This window comes from Protopterus annectens, chromosome 1.part1, assembly GCF_019279795.1.
Source record: "Protopterus annectens isolate FY-2018-M chromosome 1.part1, PAN1.0, whole genome shotgun sequence".
Classification (NCBI taxonomy): domain Eukaryota; kingdom Metazoa; phylum Chordata; order Ceratodontiformes; family Protopteridae; genus Protopterus; species Protopterus annectens.
Window position 1 is genome coordinate 1,350,872,356 of NC_056726.1, and position 26,778 is coordinate 1,350,899,133.

At 42.4% G+C, this 26,778-nt stretch overlaps 1 protein-coding gene across 6 annotated transcripts in view; it reads left to right on the top strand.

Annotated features, from left to right (window-relative positions):
* The window catches only part of PIAS2 (protein inhibitor of activated STAT 2), a 3,576,601-nt gene that overhangs the window by 43,815 nt on the left and 3,506,008 nt on the right, over positions 1 to 26,778 (top strand). For all 6 annotated transcript variants that reach the window (XM_044082047.1, XM_044082063.1, XM_044082067.1 and 3 more), the window contains exon 2: positions 2,154 to 2,619. In XM_044082047.1, coding sequence (XP_043937982.1) covers positions 2,154 to 2,619 — 466 coding nt within the window. The remainder of the gene's footprint in view (positions 1 to 2,153; positions 2,620 to 26,778) is intronic.

The window sequence follows — 26,778 nt, forward strand, 5'->3', positions numbered from 1 at the left end:
TTAACGGCCGAAACCAGTTTGTCTTTTACTTCATTAAAGAGTACATTGGTTTATCTCACTCTGGTGTGCTGGCTACTGATTTTTGAAAGGTTTCATGGTTTTGCCTTGCACTGCTGTACCTTCAGATTCTTTCATTTGGTAACTTCCAGTCATAACCAGGTTTTTCCAGAAAGCCAAAATGTGCAGAGCAAATGTTATTCTCATAGCTTCATTCTGGCTTTGCTTTTTTCCTTGCTTTGGCCTCACCTTGAGAAGACCCATTATTCTGCAGTAGCATCCTAATCTGTTTTCTCACCCATCTGGGCAAACTGACATGAACATTTGCTCCCTGCATTTGACTGCATGGTTTCTGCACTCCCAGTGATGGTCAGTGTCCAGTTGCTCTCCAGAGGTGGTCAGCTTGATCATTTTCCTTGTGGAAAGTCTTTTGAGAAGCAGTTTACAGAAGTAAATTGAAGTTTTACTATTTGGGCCACTAAGCAGGATATTGACCCTTGTTCAGCTTCAGTTTCCATTTTTATTGCATTTCTTCAGTAAAGGAGCTAGTTATTCCTCAGTAGGAGTACACTTAAGTTTGTGCTGGAGAGATTGACTAAATCTCCATTTGAGCTAGCATGTTTTATTGAAATTAATTTTTTTACGTGGTGGACCTTCATCTAGTAGCCTTTACTTTCACAAAGAGAATTTAAGGACTTCATGCTGTATCTACCAAATACACTTTATCTGGTAGATCATCCAGACAGAGTTGCACTCAGAACTAACTCATCCTTTAAACCAAAAGTGGCCACTCTAGCCAAACTAAACCAGTCCATTCATTTACTTCTCAAATACTTCATCCGAAATGATTCCAACAGAGGTGAATACCAGTTGCACTGTTTAAATGTACATAGGCAACTATAATTTTACCTACATCACACAAAGGAATTCAGGAAAGACAAACAGCTTTTTGTCTCTTTCTCTTCTGCTAATAAAGACCAAAATGGATTCTAAAGTAAAATTTTCCAAATGACTGTCTGATTGCACTAACTGTTGTTACTTTTCCTTTAGTAAATCCTTGAGCACTAGACTGAAAGCACACACTCAGTGCTCAAACCACATCCACTGCATTTCTGCACACTTCACCTTTGGATGTGATTATAGCAACTGCTATGGGGTCAATCTTGCATACATTTGCAAAGCATTATAATTTGAGTATCCTTTCTAGTACAAGTGCATCCCGTGGAGCCACCATTCTAAAATGCTTAACGTCAGCTTGGGAATCTGCTGAGATGTTTCTGGTGTCTAGACAGGACCAGGATAAATGCTCAACCTATCTGCTTACCAGAATGCCTTTGTCTGGACACTGGAATATCCTGCTCACCTTCCTTTACCAAACTGTCATTTCTGATAGTAACTGTAAGAACTCCTGTGACTTATTGGTTCCTCAAGGGTCCTAGAGTCTTTATGTGGTGTGTATTTGTAAGTCAAGGATATAGCTGGCTATTTTTATTACTTGATCTGGAGTTGTTCTCCTTGGAGCGAGGGGTTATGGGTCAGGGAGGATCTTGAACTTATGAGGTGTGTCATTGCCAAACAAAAAAGTGCCAAGGTAACCAGTTCAGCTGTTTCCAGTGGCCAGACAGAGACCAGATACATATGATGTTCTGGTAAGTACATAATTTGCATTTATGTCTATCTTGTCCTGTTATGTGAGCATTTTGTTTCCTTGAATGTTAACATGGTATTCATTTTCTTGAAACACTCCTGATTTAAATCAGTTCAAATGATCAGTATACAAGCTTTTCAACAAATGCTTCAGCTGTAACATTTTCTATTATGATACAGTTTTTGATGGGGAAAAATCTGTGTCAGTAGAACTTGAACAGAAGACTATGTATAAAACAGAATGGAATTGTAGAGAGCCATCACCTGGCAAAATATGTGAATGTGCAACATTAACCTAGTTTCAGATCCCTGTAGGGCACTTGATTTCTTTCTCACCACTTAAACTCTAGATCTTTACAAATTCAGAACAATAGCTTAAAGATTCTGGTTAATTAATGGAATAGTCTAGAAAGTGAAGTGCATAAGGCAACATGAAACCTACAACAAAGTTTGATATTAGTATGCTGTTTTCTGAAGCATGATCTCTTTTTCTTCTTTTTCCATTTCAGAATATGGTTTCAGGTTTTCGTGTTTCTGAGCTGCAGGTGTTGCTGGGATTTGCTGGACGTAATAAAAGTGGACGAAAGCATGACCTCTTAGCTAGAGCACTACACTTATTAAAGAGTGGGTGTAGTCCAGCTGTCCAGATTAAAATCCGAGAATTGTACAGGCGGCGTTATCCCCGGTCTGGTGAGGGCCTTTCAGATGCATCAGTTATCAAATCTGCATTCTCTTCAGATAGCAACCAGTCTTCTGTAGACTCTGATTTAAGACTAGTTGGAATCCATTCTATTTCTTCATCTTCAGCAACTCAGTCTCCCTCTGCAGTGGCTTCAGTCCTTTTGCAAGATACAAGACCGCATTTTGATATGCAGCAGCTGTCTCCTTCCATTCCACCGGTTCATCCTGATGTTCATTTGAAAAGTCTTCCATTTTATGATGTGCTGGATGTTCTTCTTAAGCCTTCTAGTCTAGGTAAGAGTAAGCTGGACATCATAAAGGTGTTTTTAACAACAGAGTATCTCTTGAATATATAAATCACTCTTTTAAAGACAAGTCATAGTTTCATATGTAATCTAAATTCCTAAAGAGGAAGTCAACTTAGAAAAGCACAACCATTTCAAAGTTAAATTATTTAACAATAAAAAATGGTTTACTCTTTTGCTCTGCAGCTTTGTAGTCTAAATATTTGGTGTGTGATATAAGAGGCTGTGAGGCAGCTATGTTTGCCAGTAATGGATATTATAATATGATGAAGCCTTGCTTATACACACACCCTGTTCTTGATTTCTGTATGCTGTCCGTAATTTTTTTTTTGTTTTTTCAGGATCATAGGAGATTACTAGGCTATCGACCTGGAGAACATTTCAAGCCTTAGATGTTTCATTTCAATGTAATACCATAGAAATGTTAGTTAATACCCTAGATTGCATTTAGTAATTGGAACCCATGTACAGGAGGGTTGTGAGTGCTATTACTAGTAAAAAGTTACAGTTTCAATTACAGTTACAATTTCCACTTGTCCTGGTTCCTTTTGAAAAATCTCATAGAGGTGTTCCATTTCACATGAACAGGTAGCCTTTTCCAAAGATGCGGCAGTCTCCGAGAGATAAATCTGTCCCTCCACATGTCCTATTTAATTCGTAGGCCATGTTTAGATCCCTAGAATGGGTGGTCCTAATCCCTTTTGATTTATGGATATGCAACAAGTTCATTAGGTTTGGGTCTGAGATTTCTCTGTAAGCCAGGCGTAAGTCTCCCCTAAGAGGTCTATAAGATACAGAGTAAAGTGACAGGGACTTTAGTCGGTCTGTATACGGCACATGGTAGAGTCCCTTGATCATCTTTCTTAGAAAGCTTTCTATGGTACATGCTGAATGGGGAATTATACTCAATTATGGGCCAGATTAGTGCCAGTTATAGAGGAGTTATAACCTCCTTTGCTGTCAAGACGATGCCTTTACTAATTGTGTGCTACATAGAAAATCTTCCTTACTACAGGTTACTTACATTACACATGGTTGTTGAAGGTACCTTCGACCCCAAGTCCCTTACCACTTCATGGATACTTAGGACATTGTTGGTGATTTGATAATGTGAAGGGACATTGATTATACCGAAGGGAATGATGATGTATTTCTTTGCATTCAGTTTGAGATCATGACTAAGACACCAGTCGTCAGTCTGTGTAAGACCCTCCTGGAGTATACTGACATCATTTGGGGATTCAATAATAGCACACAGTTTTCAGTTGTCTGCAAACTTGGTCAGCCACAGCCCATTAGTTTTGACCTGAACTTCTGAGAAGTATATATCAAACAGTTGGGGACCCAGCACTGACCCCTGTGGCACCCTGCTGGTAACAGGTCTGCTGGTTGATATGGAGTCATCCACTTTGATAGTGTGTGCCCGGTTTGTGAGTCAGTTAGCAGCCCATCTTATAATGAAGGGATTTACATTCAGTTTGCTAAGTTTATTGGTAATGCCCAAGTGTGGGAGTGTGTCGAAAGCCTTTGCCAAGTCGAGGTATGCTGTGTGCACAGATTTGCCCTCATCAATGGCTGTGGTCACATTTTCGAAAAAAATCCACAAGATTTAACAGGCAGGCACTGCCCTTGACTAAGCCGAATTGGGTAGGATCCACAATGTGGAGGTTACCTATGTCTTTATTTACGAAGTCCATAATGATACGTTCCATGGCCTTACAGATGAGGCTGGTCTTTAATTCCTCGGGTCTGTTGCTTGGCCACATTTGTGGAGGGGAATAACTGTTGCTGTTTTCCATTCTGCAGGAACAAAGCCTGTGGTTAGACTAGTGATGGTGAACCTATGAAATGTGTGTCAAAGGTGACACACCAGCATTCACCGACACCCAAATTGCTGAAGAAACTGGATGAACAAAAATACAAGAAATATGTGACCCTACACTTACTCAGCAACAAAAAAGTCACTAATTGATGTTAATCAAATCAAATGCAATGTGTTCTTTATTTTTTCAGTTCAATTCAAAATTGCAATTAAAAGTAGGGTAATTTTTTGGTGAACTGTTTAAGCCCAGTTATCAGTGTGCATATTGTTTTCTCTGTTGTAGGTCACTGAGTTTTCTTTTACTTTTCTAATACATAGCAGCACACATGACTGAACTGTGTTCTTTTAAGTAAATGAATATGTAAGGCATCTATTGCAAAACCACCAGTTATTGGAGAGCCCACATTCTGCCTCTCAGTAGTCGTCTTGGGATTAGTGCTTCTGTTTTCTTCTGGTGAGAGAAGGACTACAGTGAAATTATTTCCTGGAGACTGCTGATCACCAGAAAGCCTAATAACTGCCTTATAGGTGACAGCTTGGGATCTGTGCTTCTATTCTGATCCTGGTGAAGGAGCAGAGTGCATTGATTCCTGACTGTTTCTGGTTGGAGAGTGAGTGTCTGTGCTTAATGTACCTGATTGGTCTGGTTGCTATTTGAGGCATCTACCAAAAAAACGCTGCAAGCCTACAGACCCTTGCATCATCTGGGACAAGACTGTGGATCATCAAACAGGCTGTGGCCTGCTTCTTTTCTTGGGATTGGTGCTAACATTTTGCTTCTGGTGAGAGAAGAAGCAAAGGAGTATTGTATCACAACAGAGTCAAGCTGAGGTGAGACCAGCATTAGTAAGCAGCCAGGCAGTAGCCATTAATGTGACTTCCCTCTTTTCATCATTCTTGACAAGATAATTCCTTGTTTTCAATAAGCACTGCTTGATTTGTTTCTAACTTCAAAATATCAGCCTAAGTACTTCATCCTTAAATTTTCAGGGTCTACGTATTAGTTTCCCCTCAAGTGTTTGGCAGTGCTGTGTACAGACCCAGACACCTTGAGTGACATTTTTCCTGTAAAAGCACAATTGAAATTTCTCCAATATCTAGTTGCACACAGGCCAACTAGTTTGCAGTGACCAGCACTGTCCACATAGTTGCAAACTGGATACTTCTGACAGTGATTAGACTGTTAGACTGACAACCAGTTAATTCTCAAACAAATTGATATGGTAGATGAGAGATGTATTTACACAACATTACTGGAGACAAAGGTCTCACATAAAAGTACTCCTAATGTCAATAAGGTTGTCAGTAGTCCACATGCTGCACCCATCACACATAATTCATAGCAGACATATAGACCCACATATTCTGAGATACTTACCTTCCTAAACCACAAAGACCTCCTAGACAAAGTACACATAAGAAATAGCCTCAGCAGCCCTAAACGCACTCTTTCAAAACAACACCTACATCAACACATGGAGTTACAGCTCATGGAGCCACTATCTCTAAGCCCATAAGGCAAGTCACCATACAATCCAACATTCTAGTCATTGGAGACTCACACTGATGTCCCTCTCACCAGGCTGAGTAAGGAGAAAGTTACGGTCTGTTGCTTATCAGGGGCTAGGATCCACCACATTACACATGCACTCAGGTCACTGGACCACAATTACCAATATGACTCGGTCATAGTCTATGTGGGAGTAAATGACCTTAGACATACCTCCCTAGACTATATGAAGAGAGATATCATGGAGCTCTTGGAATGTGTGTCTCAGGCTGGTATAAGCCTAGCATTGAGTAGCATTTTACCTTCTCCAAGGATGATACCACAGTACAAACAAAAGATGATTGACTTTAATAATTGGCGTCATTCTAAGGGGTGCAATATTTGTCAGCATGGAAGGAGATGGTCAACAGACTGCACTGCTTTACCAGGGATGGTCTGCACCTCTCCCCTCTAGGCTTTCGAATATTAGCTAAAATATTGTCTTCCCCCATAGTGCCTTTTTTAGACAATGCCAAACTAAAAGTAATTCCAACATAGCAAATCAAAACCAAGAAAATCTAAAGGTATTACTGCTCAGTGCTAGGAGCCTAAACAAAAAACATCACTCCCTAGAAGCTCTTTACCCTAGGGAATGCTGATGTCTGTGCGGTCTCTGAGATGTGGTTTAAAGCTGCAGAGAGCACACCAACAGTTTGTTTGTGTCTTTCGTCTTTTCCCGGTTAGGGGTCGCCACAGCGGAACTCCGGTCCGCTAATGATTGGTAGTTGATTTTTACATGCCGAGTTACCAGCCCTGACGCACAACCTTCAACGAAGGTACACCCATTCACGCATGTCTCCACGCAGATGACGCTCTAGCTGAGAATCGAACCGCACACCAACAGTACAAGGTTATAATGCCTTCCACACATTTAGATCAGCTACTTTACAGGCAGGGACTAAAGGTGGAGGGGTCTCTATTTACATCAAAAATAAATATACTTCAAGGCTGGTAAAACAGGACAATGCACTTGAACTGCTCCATGTTTAAGTCACCACAGGTAAAATCCAGTGCCACTTCTTGCAAGCTATAGGTCCCCCTCTATGACTCAAGAAATCCATACCATATATTTAAACTTATTAGAAACATTAACCATCAACCAAATACCATATTCATGGGTGACTAATTACCCCACTATTAACTGGGAATCCTATACGACATCAAACGTACATGCACAGAGAGTCCTGGATTTTGTAAACACAAACTCTCTGGACCAGATAGTTAATACACCAACCAGGGGTGCAACCATACTGGATCTGGTCCTCACTAATGTGGGATAGTGCTGCACACTCCCTACTGTAACGCCTTCCATGGTAAGATCAGACCACAAAATGGTCTCCTTTGAAGTAAAAATAAAACCTGGACCCCCAGCTAAGCCGGGAATATTCAGGAACTATTCTAACGCTAACCTCCTGCTATTAAGTGAGAATCTGGCAAAATTTCAAGCCCCCATAAATCCTGAGAACATTTCTGCCTATGCATAACTGTTCATAGAAACTCTGTACAAGCATGTTAATAGCTGCATAGAGGCATGTTTGGCCTCCCAGGCCAGGGACAACCATAAATCATTCTTTAGCTATGTCCGCAACCTCAAAGGCAATACACAGTTGTGTGCAGAGCTCATTGTAAATGGAGCCACTTATATTGAGCCAGAAGATATAGCAAACCTCTTGTCTGATAAATTCAGCTCCAACTTTATCCCCCCCCCCCACCTCAACCTTCCTTCAGGAAATATCATCAGATATAACTACCCTTACTATCACTAGGGAACAGGTCCTTAATGCTCTCTCTAAGACCAAGAACGCTGCATCAATGGGCTCACACAGTATATCAGGATGCCTTTTAAATAGCATGGAACATGATCTATCAGGGCCTCTGGAATTAGTATTTAACTTTAGCCTCCAAACAGGCTTCATGCCTAATGAATGGAGATGAGCAGCAGTCATCCATCTGCACAAAGGTGGGCCATCTACAGACCCATAAGTCTCACTAGCCTTGTATGTAAAGTTATGGAAAAAATTATCATGGAGATGATCAATAGAGATATAGTAAACCTCCAGACACTGGACCAACCCAGTTTGGTTTTTGTCAAGGGCAGATCATGCCTACTCAACCTGGTGGACTTCTTTGAGAAGGTCACCAAAATAATGGATGAGGGCAAAATCATTCACACTGCCTACCTTGACCTGACCAAGGCATTTGACACCACAGTACCCCACTTGGGCATTGTTGACTAACTCAAGAGGTACAAACCCGTGTGTCAAATGGTGGATAGCCAACTGGCTCACAGACATGGCCCAGGAAGTTAGAATTGGGGAGCCCACCTCTACAAAGAGGCCAGTCATAAATGGTGTCCCTCAGGGATCAGTCCTTGGATTGCTCCTTTTTGGTATTTACTTCTCAGAAGTCAAGGCCAATGTCAGTGGTCTCTGGCTGACTAAATTTGCAGATGATTCCAAATTAGGAATTGTCATTGAATCTCACGCTGACACAAATGTTCTCCAGGAATGGCTGACACAGACAACTAGTGTCAGAGCCATGGTCTAAAACTAAATGCCAAGAAATCCATAATAGTATCCTTTGGGATGTCTTCCATCCCTGATAACTATCATATGGACAACACACCCCTTAATTGACCCAGTAGTTAGGGAGTTGGGGACACACATAGATAGTAAACTAGCCTTTGATCATCACGTGTCTACAGTGCTGAGGAAATCCTTCTATGTTGTGCAACTTATAAAGAAAGGTATGGCATCTAAGTCCAAGGAAGTCATTGTTGCACTGTATTTGGTATTCATCAGACCTATCACTGAGTATAATGCCCCCTTTGGTATGTACCTAACCAGGTATATCCAACAACTGGAACGTCTACAGAGGTTCCTCACTAAAAGAATACAGGGCGTAAGTAATATGTCCTATGCAGACTGCCTCAAGGTCCTATCCCTGTATTCTGTCTCCTACAGGCTTTTGAGGGAAGATCTATGCCTGACATATAGGGCATTGTCAGACCCCACTCTGATGGACCTCGTGCATATCCGCAAAGCAAACCATACCAGATTTACCCATTCTAAAGACTTAAACCTTGCCTGTGATATAAATAGGACCTACTGGAGAGATAGGTATATATCCCAGCGACTACCCTGTCTATGGAACAGGCTTCCTATCCATGTGAAGCAGAGTTCCTCCCTAACCCAATTCAAGTGCAACTTGGACAATTGGATGGGAAAACAGAAATTCATCCCTGGTTTGGCACCTATGTCTCTAATGCAAACAGGTAAACCTGTAAGTGGTTCATCTCCCAGGCCCATGCTTACACTTCACTTATCAAGGGTATCCGAACTTGCCAGAGATTCGGGATGCATGGCTAGGCTTAAACAGGCCCTTGTGGTCATTTGCCTAGTAAACACCTATGAACCTATAAGAATTGTTTCCCTTTTGTTCAGGGGCAAGGGAGTGACACACCAGCAGAGTCCAGATAGGCATTTTCCAAGTTTTTGACATGTCAAGCCCAAAAGGTTCACCATCACTGGGTTAGACTATGATTGAAAAGAGTACATAATGGTGATGCTAGATCATGTTTTAGCCTGTTTAGAAGACAGCCTTGGATGCCATCCCATAGAGACTGTGTTTTTTGCCTTGGACGAGACTTTGACCTGTTCTTCAGATATGTAGGTTGGGGGGAGTTCAGGGTAAGGACTGTGATGGATTTGGAGGGGATGGGGGGTTCACTAAACCTATCCACTAGCAGGTTTGCTATCTCTGTGGGGTCAGTGTGTGTGATACCATTGGTCACTAGCTCTGCACATGCTGTGGTCCTACCTTTTAGGCTATGTACACAGATGTAAAAGGCCTTATGGTTATCCTTGGCTGTGCTAGCTAAGTTTTTTTCAAAGAGGCCCTTAGAGGATTTGACAAGTTGTCTTATTTGCCTGTTGAGGCTGAGGAGGGTGCTTTTCCATTGTTGGGGTCTTGCCTTTGTTTTCGTGGGCAGCAAAGTTTGTTGATGCTGGATGTCCACTATGGCTGCTTTTATTTTTACTTGGGCCTCTGGCTTTGATTCTTTCTGGTACAGCCAAGTCTATGCACTTATGCCAGTGATTTTACAAGGGTTTAGTGTAAGCTACAGTGTAATTACCACTTCCAGCTGGAGGTGGGGCTCGGAATGCATTTATACCTTCACCTAGGAGGATATAATTTGCTTTGGTGAAGTTTTTTAGTCTGATTTCACCCTTTGTGAGTTCTGGTGTTTAGTGTCAGCTAGAAGTTGATTAATTTGTGGTCAGATTTAACTGTTAAAGGGTCCCACAGTTGCGGTAATGCATCTATTTGAACATGTTAGTGAGGACCAGATCTAGTATGTTTGTTCCTCTTGTTGGGGTATGAACAATTTGTTCCAGGGCATTTGAGTTAACAAAGACAAGGAACTTTTGTGCTAGTAGGTTAGGGCTAGCATAAGTCTCCCAGTTAATGGTGGGATAATTGAAATCCCCCATAACCAGTATGTTTAGTAATATCTGTATTGTCTTCAGTTTGGTCAAGTAGGCTTCGTGCATGTCATGATCCATGGAGGGGGAAATATAACTGGCTTTGACTTGAATGGGAGTTTTACCCACCATGTCATGAACTTGGAGTAACTCCATGGGGTTGTCCAGTCTAAGTAGACGGGAGGTGAATTTATCTGTAATATAGAAAGAAACATTGCCTCCTTTGGTTCTCACATGTTCATTTTGCAGTCTGAAGGCATGGAAGGCATTATAGCCTTGCAAGGCCGGGGTACTTTGAGACCTTGAATCAGGTTTCTGTGACTGCACAGACATCTACATCTTCCCACGACAGAAGTGCTTCTAGGGTGTGCAGTTTTTGGTTTAAGCTCCTACCGTTTAGCAGCATGACCCTTATTTTGTTATGATTGGCAAATTTGTTTTCAAGACCTTGCTTAAAATGGCACTATGTGGGGAGGCAAGAGCTTTTGCCAGCTGCTGAAAGCCTAGAGTTGCCAGGTGCAAACCGTCTCTGACAAGGCAGCAAGGATTGTCGACCATGACTTCCCAGGCTGAGACTGAGGTCGATTCAAACCCTGTTTCCTTTGTGCTCTAAACATGAATTCACCGTTCTTACATCTGTTGCCACAGAGGAAGGTTTTTTAAATGCTGTTTTCCTGTTGTGCATATTTTTGTGTCTTGTTTCAATGAGATGGATAGCATATCGCTATGTAGGCTGTTTCATCCTTTTTCAGCCAATTGCTATAGGTTGATATTTTGTTGTTGGCCTCACAGTGGTTTTGTATTGCAGTGTTCTGTTATACTGTTTTTTTCAGATAGGAACTCAAGACAGTGGGAAACAGATTTTAGCTGACCACTTAGCGATGATGCTTCCCCTTACAGGACCCCTACTGAAGCTTGTTGACTTTACCACTTGCTAGCATACATTTTGTGGCACTGCTCTCAGTTTTCACTGACATCTCATCTGATGTCAGTTTTCATTCATTCCTCAACAGCTGGAGTTCCTGACTTGGCTGTTACTAAAGCTCATTGTGGCCATAAAGCTCTTGAGCTTCTCCCTTACCTGCAGTGCTCCAACCCCTTTGGGGTTTAAGAAGTGTAAAAAATGTGGTCAGAAGCTTTCGCTCTCGGATACATATAATTTGTATGTTTATTGCCTGGGCCCAAACCACCTAAACATAGATTGTTTTATTTGTAAGAATTTTAACCCGTAAGCTATTGTGGACCATAAGAACAAGTTAATACTAAAAGGTCTGTTACCTTCTGCCTTTTCTGAAGCAATTACTGGGGCTCAACCCCCTAAGACTGTTTTTAAGGAGACTTCAAAAAAAGTTCCTGAGACCGTCTAGATCATCCACTCCGTCTTGGAAGGAACCTCCAATAAAGAGGCAGAGAATGCATCCAAAGGCTTTTATTGAAGCTAGCTTCCAGATCACCAAAAACTTCCTTGGAACCAAGTTCTTCGGATCTAAGGCTTCTTCTGAGAACTATATATTCTCCACCCATTGACCTGTTGCCATCTAGGGTCTCCTCTCCATTTTTGGAAAGATGGCATTCAAAATCTCCTTCTTTAGCCTCCTCTCGTTCTTCCAGGAGACTCCCTGAAGCTGATGTGGATGTGATGATGAGATTTCTCTCGGTGCAGGTACAGATAGGGGTTCTCCAGGCTCCTACCCTTTCAGGACAGGAAGCCTTGGTTTGCTGTACCCTGCCACTATCGGCTCCTTCTCCAGTTCAGAGCCCTTGGATCCATGTTTGCAGAGACTGTCTAGGTTGGATCCAAGAACATTTTTTTCCTTGTATACGAAGATATCTCTGAGTGCTCCATCTCTGACGAGTTCAGAGCCAGATGACTGAATCATAACATCCTTGCTGGTCCTAGGCATTGGAATTGACTCCGAAGTTATCTGAGCCATCTCTGCTCCTTGGAGCCTTGGCATTTAACAGCTCAGCTCTGACCTCCACCTAAGATGGAATACCTTTGGGGCAGACGGAGCTGATGGGGCAGAAATGTGGCTTCACGGCTCCTTCAGCTTCATTCACCTTGGGACAGTCTGCTTTTGAGGAGGTGGAGAGAGTTTTCTTTGCTTCAGCAGGATGGACAGTCTCTTCCCCCTCAGATCTCCCTTCAGGATCTCTACACCTTGAACCTCAGTATTTGACTCCACAGGAACAGCCAGTCCTAACTCTCCAGGCTGCCCAAGCAGGGCATCACCGTCTGTTCTGATACTTCTCCAGAGCATCCCACCAAAGAAGTACCTAGGAAGAGAAAGTCCAAAAAGAGGCACTTAGATTCCCCACAGTAATCTATCACTAAAGATACCGATTTTCATAAAGGGGAGGGGTCCCCAAGATCACCACCTGAAGATGTCTCATTTGGAGACATCCTACAGATCCTTAAATAAAGGGGCAGTTGGTCCTGTGACAATCTTCCTCCAGAGGAATCAGTATTCCTGGAGGCATTTGGATCTTTCCCATCTACCTCCTGAGTGACTCTGCCCACTGATGAGCTCATTGATTTGATCTCTAAGCGGGTGTGGAAGAAGCCTGACTCAGTTGAACCTATCCCCAAGATGTCGGATTGGATTCTGGTGCCACCTGCAGGAAGGGAGTTTTGGGAAGCATTTGGATCTTTCCCATCTACCTCCTGGGTGACTCTGCCCACTGATGAGCTCATTGATTTGATGTCTAAGCGGGTGTGGAAGAAGCCGGACTCAGTTGAACCTATACCCAAGATGCCGGATTGGATTCTGGGGAAGGGAGTTTTGGATTAAGGGAGTACCTGCAGATGCTGTGGTTGTGGCAGTGGCTGCTAAGAAGGAACTTGCGGAACAGAGTTACAGTGTTCATCTCCCTAACAGAGAGTCTAGGTCTTTGGATAGATTCGGGAAGCGTGTCTATGCTTCAGCGACTTTTGCCCTCAGATCACTGAACTACATGTCGCACTTTACAAGACTCCAGAGTGAATTGATTAAGGAACTGTCAAAATCCTTTTCTGGGACCAGTACTGCTGAGACTCTGGCTTCTATGGCCTCACAGTTGGCAAATCTTCAGTCCGTCTCAAATTCGTCCATTAGTCTTATGCAGCTGTGAGGGTACCTCAACGCCAGCAGATTGAGGCATTTCCATTAGGAGGTATGTCTGGATGCACTTGTGACTTTGCTGAGCCTTTCAAGTCCTCTTTCGTCAATGCTCTTATTAATGGAACCTCTTTATTTGGTCCCAAAGTGAAGGACACACTCTCCACTAGCAGGACAGAAGGACCCTCTATGCAGTGGGTGTATGTTTTTCACCTCCCCCAAAGATCTTTTTCTAGGAACCAATTTTTTTCAGAAAATCCCAGGGTCCTTTCCAAATTCCACGTGGAGATAGTTCCCCCAGAGGCAGAGGGGGGATCTCAAATGGAAGATACCCACACAGCAGAGGTGGCCCACAAAAGCAAGGGTCTAGAGATTCTTTTTCTGATGGACCCTGTCAGCTCTCCTGAAAGGAGACCTGATCCTCCCCCTTTGGAGGCAATCGGGGGTCATTTATTTGTGCCCCAGAGAACCTGGCTAGACATCAGAAAAGATTTGTGGGTGCAGAAGATTGTTTCCAGAGGTTATAAAATTCCCTTTTCCATTCCATCTCCATTCTCATCCAAATTTCTTAATGTTACCTCCCAATCAGAGGAAAACTGCATCACTAAAAATACAAAAACTGCTAGAAAAAGAGTCATTCAGGAGGTCCCACCAGACCAGATAGAATCCAGAACTTACTCAAGATTCTTTTTAGTGCCAAAGAAAATGGGACTGGAGACCAGTTTTGGATCTCAGCAACTTGTTCAAATAAGTTCAACACATAAAGTTTCGGATGATCATGGTTCAGTCCATTTTGCCCTTTTTGGGAAAGGACAACTGGATGTACTTGCTAGACCTTCAAGGAGCATACTATCACATAAAAGTGAACAGACAGTTCAGAGGGTACTTGAGCTTTTGGCTGGGAGCCTGTCATTACAATTCAGAGCTCTGCCCTTTGGTCTCACCACAACCCCCAGGGTGTTTACCAGATGCATGGCAGTGGTAGCAGCTCACATGAGACTGCAAGGATTCCAGGTGTTTTTGTATCTAGATGACTGGCTCATTACCATCCCAACCAGGCATCTACTCATAAGAGTGAGAGATCAGGTACTCCAGACTTATTCCTTTTAGAAATTACCATAAATTACAACAAGTCTCAGTTAGAACCTTCTCAGATACTAGAGTTTATAGGAACTATTTTCAACACAGTATCAGTAACAGCCTCTCTTCTTGCAAGAGTGCAGACTTTCAGATTCCAGGTCAAGAAGATAATTCACAATACAACAGTTTAAGCACAATTGATTCTATGAGCCCTAGGGTCAATGTCAGCAGCATTAGTTTTAGTCCCTCTAGCGAGATACCACTTGAGGATTCTTAAATGGATGCTAGCAACTTAATGATCAATTCTTTATCAATGCATGTCAGTCCCAATAAAAAATCACTCAGGCATGCAAAAGGTATCTTTTGTGGTGGATTCGATCAGATCAAGTTTTTCAAGGCCATCCTTTCATTCTCCCTATTCCCAAGGCCATAGTGACTACGTACGCATCCCAGATTGGGTGGGGAGGACAGTTCCTGGGGAAAACAGTCCAAGGCACTTGGTCTACTAAAGAGACCAACATGCATATCAGCATTCTAAAAATGAGAGTAGTGCTGTTAGTGCTGAAAGCATTTCAACACTCTCTCCCTTCAGGAATGACTGTGATTCAGACAGACAATATGTCTGTAGTCTGTACATAAACAAAAAGGAGGAACCAGATCTTGCCCCTTGTGCTGAGAAGCCCTTAGAGTGTGGGAGTGGGTGATCTCTTCCAACCACTTTCTGATAGCAACATACATCCCAGGGAAGTCCAACGTGATAGTAGACAAGCTGAGTAGGTCCATTCTACTACCTCATGAGTAGTCTCTCAACAACAATGTAGCAGAAAAGATCTTCTGTCATTAGGGCCAGCTTTGCTGTGATCTTTTTGCTTCTCCCCTAAACAAGTGCAGCAGCTTCTTTGCCCTGATCCCCCCACTGAGGGAATCACCATGGGGTGCTCTGTTCCACAATTGGTCCCCGGTCTCCTTTATTCTTATCCCTGACCCCCTTGATCCCCAAATTTCTGCAGAAAGCTGCCAGGTTGAAGAGCAGAGTCATCCTCATTGCGCCTATCTGGCGTTGACAGATTTGGTTCCTCTTTCTTTGGCCTCATCTAGTCTACTAACCTTGGATTCTGGATTCGATTCCAGACCTCCAGTCTCACTCGGTGGGAATGATTCATACAGATATCTTAAACCTAAAGCTGACAGCATGGTTTCTCCACTTCCTTTAATAGTCAGACAGCCATTGCTCTTTTCCCCTGTCTGTCATATACTTTTAGCTCCCCTTAAACCTTTTATGAGGAAACTTTACAGAAGTAAATGGAAGATGATCATAGGAGGTTGCTAAGCTAAAGGCTCCAAGGCCCTTACAAGCCTAGCCAAGTTCAGCCCGCATTCCCAAGGTTGCTGGTTCAAGCAGACACTAAAATCAGCACCTATTGCCCCTGTCCAAGAGGGTCACAGATGGAACCCTTGATGTGAATTTCCAGTTACCCAGCCAGTCATTTAAGTTATGCTTAAATAGGGCCAAAGAGGGGCTTTGTTTTAATATGACTAGGAAGCTTGTTCCAAAGGTGGGGCAACTCTGTGAGACAAATCTGTCTCTCCAGCAAGATGTCCTTCTATTCAGTGTTGTAGTATTCTTTACATATGGGTTGTATTCTGTTCCACTATCCGACATCTGGCCTGTATACAAAAGCTTAATGCCACTGCCTGTACTTGGGGCATCACATGATGGCACAGAGAACGTCAGCCATGAAAGGGACATCTGCACGTGCAATCCTCATAACTTTTCCCCGCCATTCGGAAAGGTTGACTCATACATTCGGTCTGCTGTTGAATATTGTGGATTCGCTCTACAGCTTCAGATAAGTACCCCGAAGGGGATTTAATTTGTTGCTACTGCCTTTTGTTGTTGTTAATGTCATCCAGAAATGGCAAGTGTAGGTGTGGAAGGTAAATTCCACAAATTGATAGTCACAAGCTTTGCTTGTTTTGCTTAGGGCTTACTCACAACCATCGGTCTGGTTCTGTCTGTCAGGCCTTTGTACCAAAGACTTTACGCAGTCATTTGTTGGCTTTAAATCTCTACTTAGAAAACCAGATACTTAAACATTTGGCTAGGGACACTATGGGGGGTTCTGCAAGTTCTTCTGAGAAGTCCATGAAGAGAAAGGGCAGCAAAGCCAGGCCTGAATCCTCTTTGGCTGCGCCTTCTCTCTCTCTGATGTACCTCTTGAGGTTAATGAAAACCCAGTGGTGCGGTTGGAGGTAGGGTCTGCATCTTCGGCGGGCACTGCATTGGAAGTAGTCAGAAGTGGGGGATCCAAGCACACCTGAGGCAATGCAGACTTCCCGTTTTGACGACTTGGGGGAACCACGGCTTGTTATTTTGGAGAACTTGGAGCCATTCCTGCTTCCCTGCCTAAAGAAGTCCCAGGCATAAGACCTACGTCTGCCCTTTCTCCACTGCAAGAGAAGCATGTTAAAAATAAGCAGAAGATGAGGCATTCCGCTGTCCCTTCCACTCCTCCTTTGGATTCGGATGCCTTTTCCCAGGGTCTTATTAAGGCTCTGATGGCCTTGAGACCTCCAACCTCAGCTTCACCCATTTCAAGACCTGCCTTTTCCTCTTCTCTTGTTCTGCCATCTGCTTCCTAGGAGTCTCCTACTGTGCAGTCGGTGTCTTAACCAGTACAGGATTTTGACTCTGAGGGGGTCTTCTTCAGATGAAGACTGTTTAGTATACTCCACACAAATCCTTTCCCCTTTGGAATATGCTTCCCCAGAGGAAGAGTCTAATGGGGAATTCCACCATGGAAGAACTTTCCTTAGGAGAGACTATCAATAAAATGTGGTAATTCTTTTAAGTGGGATTCTTCCCAAATCTCAGAGGAGCAAAACAGATATTATGATCTTCTTCAGCTGGAGGCACCGGCTGCTTCAGCAGTACCTCCAGTCCTTCCAGCTTTCTTAGATGCATTTGCATCTACTTGTAAGATCCCAGACTCTCAAGCTCCTGCTCCAAAAAGAACTGACCATTTTTATAAGGTCCCTGAGAATTTAAGTTTCTTTTTAAATGTCCTTCAGCTGATCCAGCTATGGTATCTATTACTGCTGACATATTTCTCGTATTGCTCCTTCAACTAAGTCGCTCCCTTCTGACAAAGAAAGTAAGATTTTGGAAAGGTTGGGAAAGAAGGTTTATACTTCTTCCAACTTGGCTATCAGAGCCATTAATTACCAGACACACATGACTTGGTATGCTCTGGCCTTGCTTTCTCTGTCTTCTCAGGCCCTGTCCCAGTTACCTGATTCAGAGGCTAAGTCATTGTTTCTTTCTGTATTGGCTGCATCCTCCTAGGTAACTAGACATTCAATCAAATGCAGCTATGATTCTGTTGAAGCTTCCTCTAGAGCTGTAGCTTCTGCTTCTGTTCTCAGGAGACATTCCTGGCTATGTCTTCAGGCTCTGCCTGATGATATCAAGGCCAAATTGCCTAATGCTCCCTTGGACCATTCTGCCCTTTTTTTGCAAAGCAGCTGCAGAACTTTTTAGACTCTGAAGGAAAAAAGTTAAGGAGCTCCAGATTTAAAAGCATTTCTTGGTCTCCCAGTTTCTAAATTTTATAGGAACTTCCCTGCCAAGACTCCATTTGTTAGAAAACCTGCTCACTCATCATCTTCTACTCCTTCTGGTACCAGGCCACGTAAACTCTCAAGGAGGCCCCCTCAGTCTAAGGCTGTTACTTCTCTCCAGCAGTCTTTTCAGCCCAGACAAGGCTTTCTGTGATGCTTGGCTTCATCTTCCAAGTCATACTCCTCTTTTTCTTCACCTTTCTCTATCCCTTTCAGCTTGGAAGAAAGTCGCTCAGGATTCCTTAGTGATTTCAGTTATGCAAAATAGATACTTTATGACTTGGAAGACTCTTCCCTCCTTTCAGGGGACTCCTCAGCCACCCACCAATCAACTGCACCTGTTTCCTCAATTACTTGCTCAACTTTCCAACCAAGGCACCATTAAGCCTGTTCCTCCAGGCCAGCAAAGAAGGGGGTTTTACTACAGGAGGTTTCTGGTTGGAGACCCATTCTAGACCTCTCAACTTTGAATACCTTCCTGGTGCTGTCTTTTTTTCAGGATGCTATTTCTGCAATCTCCTCTTTCCCTTGTACCACCTCAGGCTTTCCTAGCTTCTCTGGATCTCAAGGATGCCTATCTGCATATCCCTGTTCACTCTAAGTTCAGGACATTCTTGCATTTCTTGGTGGGTTCTATGCACTTTCAGTTTTCTGCCTTGCCCTTTGGTATTTCCACTTCTCAAAGGGTTTTCACAAATTGTCTAGCCCCAGCCATTGCCTTTTTGAGATTGAAAGGCCTTCAAGTTTACCTTTACTTGGACGATCTACTCCTTCTGGCCAGCAGTCCAGACCTTTTACTAAAACACTTGGACCTTGCTATTCCCGCTCTGCAGGGAGTAGTATTTACAATACATTTCAAGAAATCAGGTCTGACCCCAAGTCAGGATCTCATTTTCCTGGGCTGCAGGTTCAGGACAGAATTGATGATGTTTCTACCTTCAGAAAAAGCATTTTAAATCATAGCATTCATAGAGTCTCTTCTGCCCCTTTCCTGCATCATGGCCAGGGAGTTTCTGAGACTGCTGGGATTCATGGCCTCTACTATCCCTATGTTGCCCTTTGCCAAACTACATATGAGTAAGTTCCACTGGCTTTTGAAGACAATTTGTTCCCAACATGCTTTTCCCTTGGAGGCTTTGATTCCTCTTCTCCCTTGTTTGAAAATAGAGCTTGGTTGGTGGATGCAGCAACTCGATCAATATCCTGGCTTACCACATCAGATAACTCAGCCAGCCGAGTAACTTTTCACAGATGTCTCAGATTTAGGCTGGGGGGCAACCTTTGCTGCTAGAAATTTACAGGGTCTTTGGTCCCCCTCTCAAAAAAGGGAGCAGCCTTGCAGACCTTTCATCCAATGTTTCTACCATCCTTTGGTGTATAAACAAGCAGGGGGGACACAGAATCTTATCTTATTTGTCGCTTAGGCATCAAAGCATGGAAACTGGGAATTCAGTACAAAATTTCACTGCATGCAGTGTATCATCCCTCTGCCTAGAACTCGGTGGCAGATGCATTATGCAGATCCATGACACAGTCCCTCAAGTGGATGCTTCACAGGGATGTGTTCCTGGATCTACTTTACCGGTGGGGTACTCCTGAAATGGATCTCTTTGCCTCCCATCTGAACAGACAACTTCCTCTTTTTTTGTGCCAGGGTCCCTCATCCTCAGGGTTGGAAGGTGGATGCATTATCCTTCTCATGGAAGGGGATGCTTCTTTATGAACACCCCTTCCCTTTAATTTAAAAATTCCTGTTGAAAATTCAAAAGAACAAATTAAAAATGTTGGTAGTGACCCCCTTTTGGCCAAGACAGCACTAGTTCCCTCTTCTTCTGCAGTTAACCAAGTGTCATCACTACAAGGTGCCTCACTGAATAGAACTACTTACTCAGGACAAGGGATCACTGATTCACCCACAACTGTCAACTCTACAGTTGACTTTGAGGGTGATCAACCTTTGATTCCTTTCAGGCACCTGTTTTCTAAGGACATGCTTTGGGTTTTGCAGGAGGCCAGGCAACCCAGTACTAGGAAATCTTACATTTCCAAGTGGAAAAGATTTTCTGTCTGGTGCCAAAGAGAAAAGAGGACCATTTTTGGTGGATATTCCTTTAGTGCATTCTTACGTGTGTATTGCTTAACAGTGGTCTTTCTTATTCGTCAATCAAAGTCCACTGTTCAGCATTGTCTGCTTGCTTGCCTTAACTCCCCCCATAGCTTCCAAGCTATAGGTTAAGCTTTTCCTTAAAGGCATTCTACACATGAAACCTCCCAGGAAATCGGTTCCTCCCTCTTGGGAACTCAGCTATGTTTTAGAGAAGCTTACTCAGGGCCCTTTTGAGCCAACAGCCTCTGCTTCTCTAACGTTTCGCACTTGGAAAACAGTTGTTCTGGTAGCTTTAACCTCTGCCAGAAGGGTCTCTGAGATTCAAGCATTAATGGCATTACCCCCTTTTTTGGTTTTTCACAAAGATAGAGTATCTTTGAGAACTAATTCTTTCTTTTTTCCAAAAGTGGTCAGTGAGGTGTCTCTGAATCAGTCTATCCAGTTGCCTACTTTTTCCCTTTTCCTCAGTCTCCTAGTGAGAGGATTCTACATACCTTGGATGTACATAGACAGCACAGATTCTGCGTTGACAAAACTAAGCCTGTTTGGAAATCTAATCAACTTTTTTGTGTCTTTTCATCCCAGGGCACTGGGTTTACCTGTTTCTAAGCAAACTATTTCTTAGATCTCTAAGGCCATTGTGTTTTGCTATGATTTTCATGTAAAATCCTTATCCTCTTCTGTTATGGCCCATTCCACCAGATCAGTTGCATCCTCAGGGGCTTACTTCAAAGGACTTGGATGCTCAATCCATTTTGGAAGCTGCTATGTGGTCTTCTGTTCATACCTTTACAAAGCATTACAAATTGGATAATTATCCAGATCCAGGACAGGATTTGCTAGGAAAATCCTGCATGGATTTGTGGAAAATGTTTCTGCTTAGTCATCCTTTCTTTCTTCCCCCTCCCTGGGTTCCCTTTATAGCTTTTGTACCCTCCCATATGTAAAGAATACTGCAACATTGAATAGAAGGACATAGAATAGTTGTGTAAAATCTTACCTTAACCATAAATGCCCTTCTCTTCTATGTTGCAGTATTCTATCCCGCCCGCCTTCCCCCTGCATCTTGCATTTTACTAGGATGACTCCTTTTTGTTTTACTCCCTGTGGATTTATTTTCCTCATGGGGCTATCTTATTCTGAGGATTGTACGTACGAATGTCCCTTTTATGGCTGACATTCTCTGTGCTGTCATGCGACGTCTCATGTACAGTCAGTGGCATTAAGCTTTTGTATACAGGCTGGATGTTGGGTCGTGGAGCAGAATGCAACCCATATGTAAAGAATACTGCAACATAGAAGAGAAGGACATGTATGGTTATGGTAGGATTTTACACAACTATTCTTTCTGTTGATGTCACATACCAGGTTAAGGTGCTTTGAACAAGTGACCCGTGTGCCATTTGACTTGCAAATGTGCGGCATTTCCATTAAAGCTGGGTCAGAGATTGCTCTATATGCAAGGCACAGTTCGCCTCTGAGCAGTCTGTGTGGCACAGAGTAAAGTGACAATGATTTCAGTTTGTCGTCATGAGACAGATCTTGAAGACCCTGAATTTTCTTTGTAAGGAACCTCTATGGTATGTCCAATTGTTGCAGGTGTTTGGAAAGGAACATACCAAAGGGAGTGTTGTACTCTACTCTTCCCTCATCAGGCCAATAATACAGGGAGTTATAACCTCTTTTTATTTCGGGAGGCAATGCCCTTACTTATGAGATGAGCAATATAAAACACCCTTTTTATCACTTGGAGAAATGGTGATCGAAGTTAAGGTTACTGTCGACCTGTGTGCCCAGATCTCTCACCACTGACTGTGTGCTTAGGGTATTGCTGTTGATGATGTAGCCTGCAGGAACCTCACCCTTGCCAAAGGGGATGATGATGCATTTTTCTGCATTAAGTTTAATACCATGACTTTGGCATCAGTCATTAGTCTGACATACATGGAAAAAAGAAGTTATGTACTTACCATAACATTCCATCTGTTTTCATTCTTTCCCAACTAATGGGATCAGATCCAATTCTCAGATCTGACTCAGCTGTTTTACTAGCTCATGGCCACCAGCAAACTCTTGAGCTCCTTCCCTAACCATAATGCACCACAGCTAACATCCCTGAGAGCTTGTTTGCAGCTTGGCGGGGAGCCTATAAAAGAAATGCAATAATTGGAGTTCAGTATACAGGATATTGTTGTCCTAAAGTACGTCGTTCCTCAAGAAGTCCATTATGAAGTATTGAAGGGGATGATGGGTGAGGAGTTGAGAAGGAATGAAAATGGACAACACAAATAGAATGTTATGGTAAGTGCCACTCGTCCACTCAGGATAAAACAGATGAACATTCGTGGGTTCTGTTCAAGCAGCTTTAATATGTACAAACACATCAGAAATGAGGCTTAATAACTTGGATACATTTATAAACAAAAACTAGCTGTTAAAGTCATACATGCTCACTCTGTGGCTGCACTCTCAAAATGAGACTGAAGCTAGTACGTGCTTGCTATTTATATACTTATGCTGTCTTTGGAAATTCTTCTTAAAGGTACAACATCCAGACATTATTCTACATCCTCCCTCTTTGAGAAATGAGCCATGCAATATTGATGACATTGATTGGCATGCAATTGATACAAATAATTCTTTTTCATGCAGTTATACAGAACTAAATATGTATAGACAGTTATGTGCAGTTTGCTGTGTATTTCATACTAGGTCTAGAAATATGACCAAATGATGTGACATAAAAATTAGAACTAGGTCTAGCCACTGGGACTGTTTTTGCTGAATGTTCAACTTTTGAGACATCAGGAACCTCATCAGGAATTGAAGTAGAATTTAAGACACGTTCTGCAACAGGAACATTGTCTGGATTGCTCCGAGATTTAGAGTCTGTATCACAGGAACAATGTTGCAGTATCAGTTCTGATACAGGGAGATGTCTGCAATTTTTCCTGTACTTCACATCCTCATATTCTACGAAGTATGATTTCGGCTCTGAACATATGCCTGTTACTTGACTGCCTACATGCCTGCTAAACGAGTGACCTCATACATTCAGCGCGCCCCTCCCCCAAACTGAAAGTGCACTCCTGGACATCCTTCCAGTGGATTGTGCTGCTACGGCTTTTATTATAACACTGACAGGACACTACTCTACTTTACAAGTGAATGTAGGTGCCTCTTTCATGGTGAACGTGCTCCTAAACTTTTACATTTATAAGCTACTTTGTACTTTACAAGTATTGACAAAATAGCTAATTATAGCATCAGGGACAACAGCTGCATACAACCCTCTTGTAGACCCCCCCCCCCCCATTATTTCAGACTAACAGACTTCCCTCCAGTGACTCCCTTCAATACTTCTTGTAGTTTTGAAAACCAAATCCCAGCAGCCAGTAGAAACAAGTCTTGTAGAAAGTATTAAGTACTTGAAAATCCACAAAAGTTAAAAAATGCAATTTATTCTGACAGAAAATACGTAAGCGCTTTCACGGTTCTAAGAAGACTGCTTCATCAGACAGTTACATTGTTTCAAACAAAGCCCTTTTGAATTCTACACAATACATCACATGACCTTCAGTGTGCTAGCACCTTAAAAGGATATGTCCCTTAGCATATCACTCATGATGTTAAAACAGCATTTAGTATTGTATAAAAAACATTTCTTAATAGACGCATCACTCCTATAAAGATGACTCAAATAATGAAATTAATACATTAATGCTAACAATAGTAAATAATGTAATACAATTAAATCAAAGTAAACAACTACCTCCAAATAAACATATTAGCAGCAGCGTGTGATGTTGTTAAAGCAACATCTACAGTTGCGGTAATTCTATAAGAGATATATACATAAAGTATATCAAAGTGCTGCACCACTTAGTAGGTATTGATAGAATATGTAGAGCATATATTTAAAAAACTTCTTGTAGTTTGGTTACCGTGTTTCTCAGAAGTATATTTGGAACCAGGGCTTATAATTCCCTAACAAAAGGATACTTTTGATCCTCTATCTTACTACCAGGCTTTTCCTTTGGACTTTCACAGACTAGTGCATGAAATTTCTATTTGACTTTCAAAACTAGTGCAAGTACTTTCTTTAATTTGTCTTTATTGTAAAGCCATCCTATACTATTTGTCCTCTATTCCTAACTTACCTGCTTCTTGTCTGCACTGATACTGATTTTTGTTTAGGAACCCACCTTACCTGTCGTTCTTGGTGCAACCCCGCTCCGTTCGCCCTCGCTACCACTTGGGTTTACTCCACTCCCCTACACCCATTTCCGACCCACCCCCACTACCCCTAGATTTATAACTACCCTCTCCACCTACCTAACCTACACCAATCACTGTCTAGCGAACCCCTCATCATCAACCAATCCCCTTATTCCCGCCCACACATACTCCTCCCACTAACATGACACACACACACACACACTGTCACAAGCCAATTAGCATGCACGCAGTCTATCTCACCATCCTCTTTCTCTTAGTATCAGCACACTACCTTACCTCCTACCAAACCATACTTAATGGTACCTTAACTACCCCTTCAAAACAAACTTCCTCTCACACACCTCCCACCCATCACTACAGCCTACACATATCCCCAAGTAGTCACCCCCACATTATTCACCCACCCCCCACAGGAAGACTCCTCACAATCTCTACCAAATCATTTACTACAAATAGATACATAGCCATTTTAACCAAACTAACCAAACTCTTAAACTGTATTAGCCATCAACTGATCCTAGCTGGAGACATACACCCCAACCCAGGGCCAAACCCTTGCACAAGTACTCCATCTATTCCATTACTCTCACCCAACTAATCTCCCATCTCCAGACCAAAAAATAGCCTTCTACTACTTAGCTTAAATATCAGAAGTGTAAACAACAAAGTGCACCTACTCCATGCTTTTATATCCATCTATTTCCCTAATTTACTATCCTTAACTGAAACTTGGTTAAAACCCACAATGCCAGACAGTGAATTCCTCCCACCTGGGTACAACGTATTATGAAATGATCAACTATCCAAAAAAGGGGGTGAGGTAGCATTACTTTACAAAAACAACCTAAAAATGTGTACTGTTAATCCTCCAATCCCTTCCTTCAATACTTCTGAACTTCTCCTAGCCAAACTCAAACTTAGCGACAAAAAATCAATCAATGCTATCACTGGCTATATACCACCATGCAACAATATTCCCTCCCTAGCATCCCTCCTACACTGGGTTAATCAAAATCTTCCTCAAGAAACCATCATCCTAGATGACTTTAATATTGACTGGAACACTTGCTCATCCACTAACCTCACCAACCATATCAATCTCTATAGTTTCTCCCAAGTCATTCAATCTAGCACAAGGCTGGGAAATGCTAAAATCAGAGAAAGTCTCCTAGATTGGATCTTGATAAGTAACACCAGTACTCCATACCAAGCAGGAGTCCTTCCGGACATCCTTAATGACCACCAACCCACCTTCTTACTAAAATACAAAATCCATGCTAACTCTACCCCACTAATACAAACTACCTGGAACAAAAATAACTTCGACCCAAACAAATTCAAACTCTAAGTAAAATACCATAATTGGAACTTACTAAAAGAAGTACACCTAGAAGAAGTTGTAATTCAGTTCAACAACACTTTTCTAAAAATCCTAGATGTCCATGTCCCGCCTTGTACCACAAAACTCAAAATGAATACTGACCCCTGGATCACCAAAGAGACTAAAAATAAGATTTCTCAAAGGAATAGAGCATAGCATCACTGGAGAGCCACAAAAACTACAGCTACAGCAACTACAGCAACAGAACAATTCCAAAAAGAAACAAAACCAAAAAATTATTCTCCAGAATAAAAATAATTATTTCCTACATCTGCAAAACAGGCACCAAAACAGCCCCAAAAAATTCTGGGCAGGGACAAATAAACTACTTCACCCCAGCAAGCCATCCACCCCATCACCAACCTCCACAGGCGAAATCACTGACTTACTTGAATCATTCAACAAATACTTCATAGAAACCATCTCTAAACTAGTTCAACAACAACCCAGTACTACTACTACCAGCATCCCCAATCCTGCAGTCAGTCCCCAAACTTCCTTCCAATTTCAAACCATCCCTACCAATTATGTAAAACAATTACTATCCAAACTTAAACCTACTACTGTAGCAGCGGATGGCATCCCAGCATAATACCTCCAGTTGTCTGCTAATGAACTTGCCTACCCAATCTCTATTCTACTTAACAGATCTATATCAGAAAGCACCACCCACCAATCTGGAAAACCTCCTACATCATCCCTTTACATAAAGGTGGAACATCCAATAACCTCACCAACTATCGCCCTATCCTTGTCCCCACTAGCAA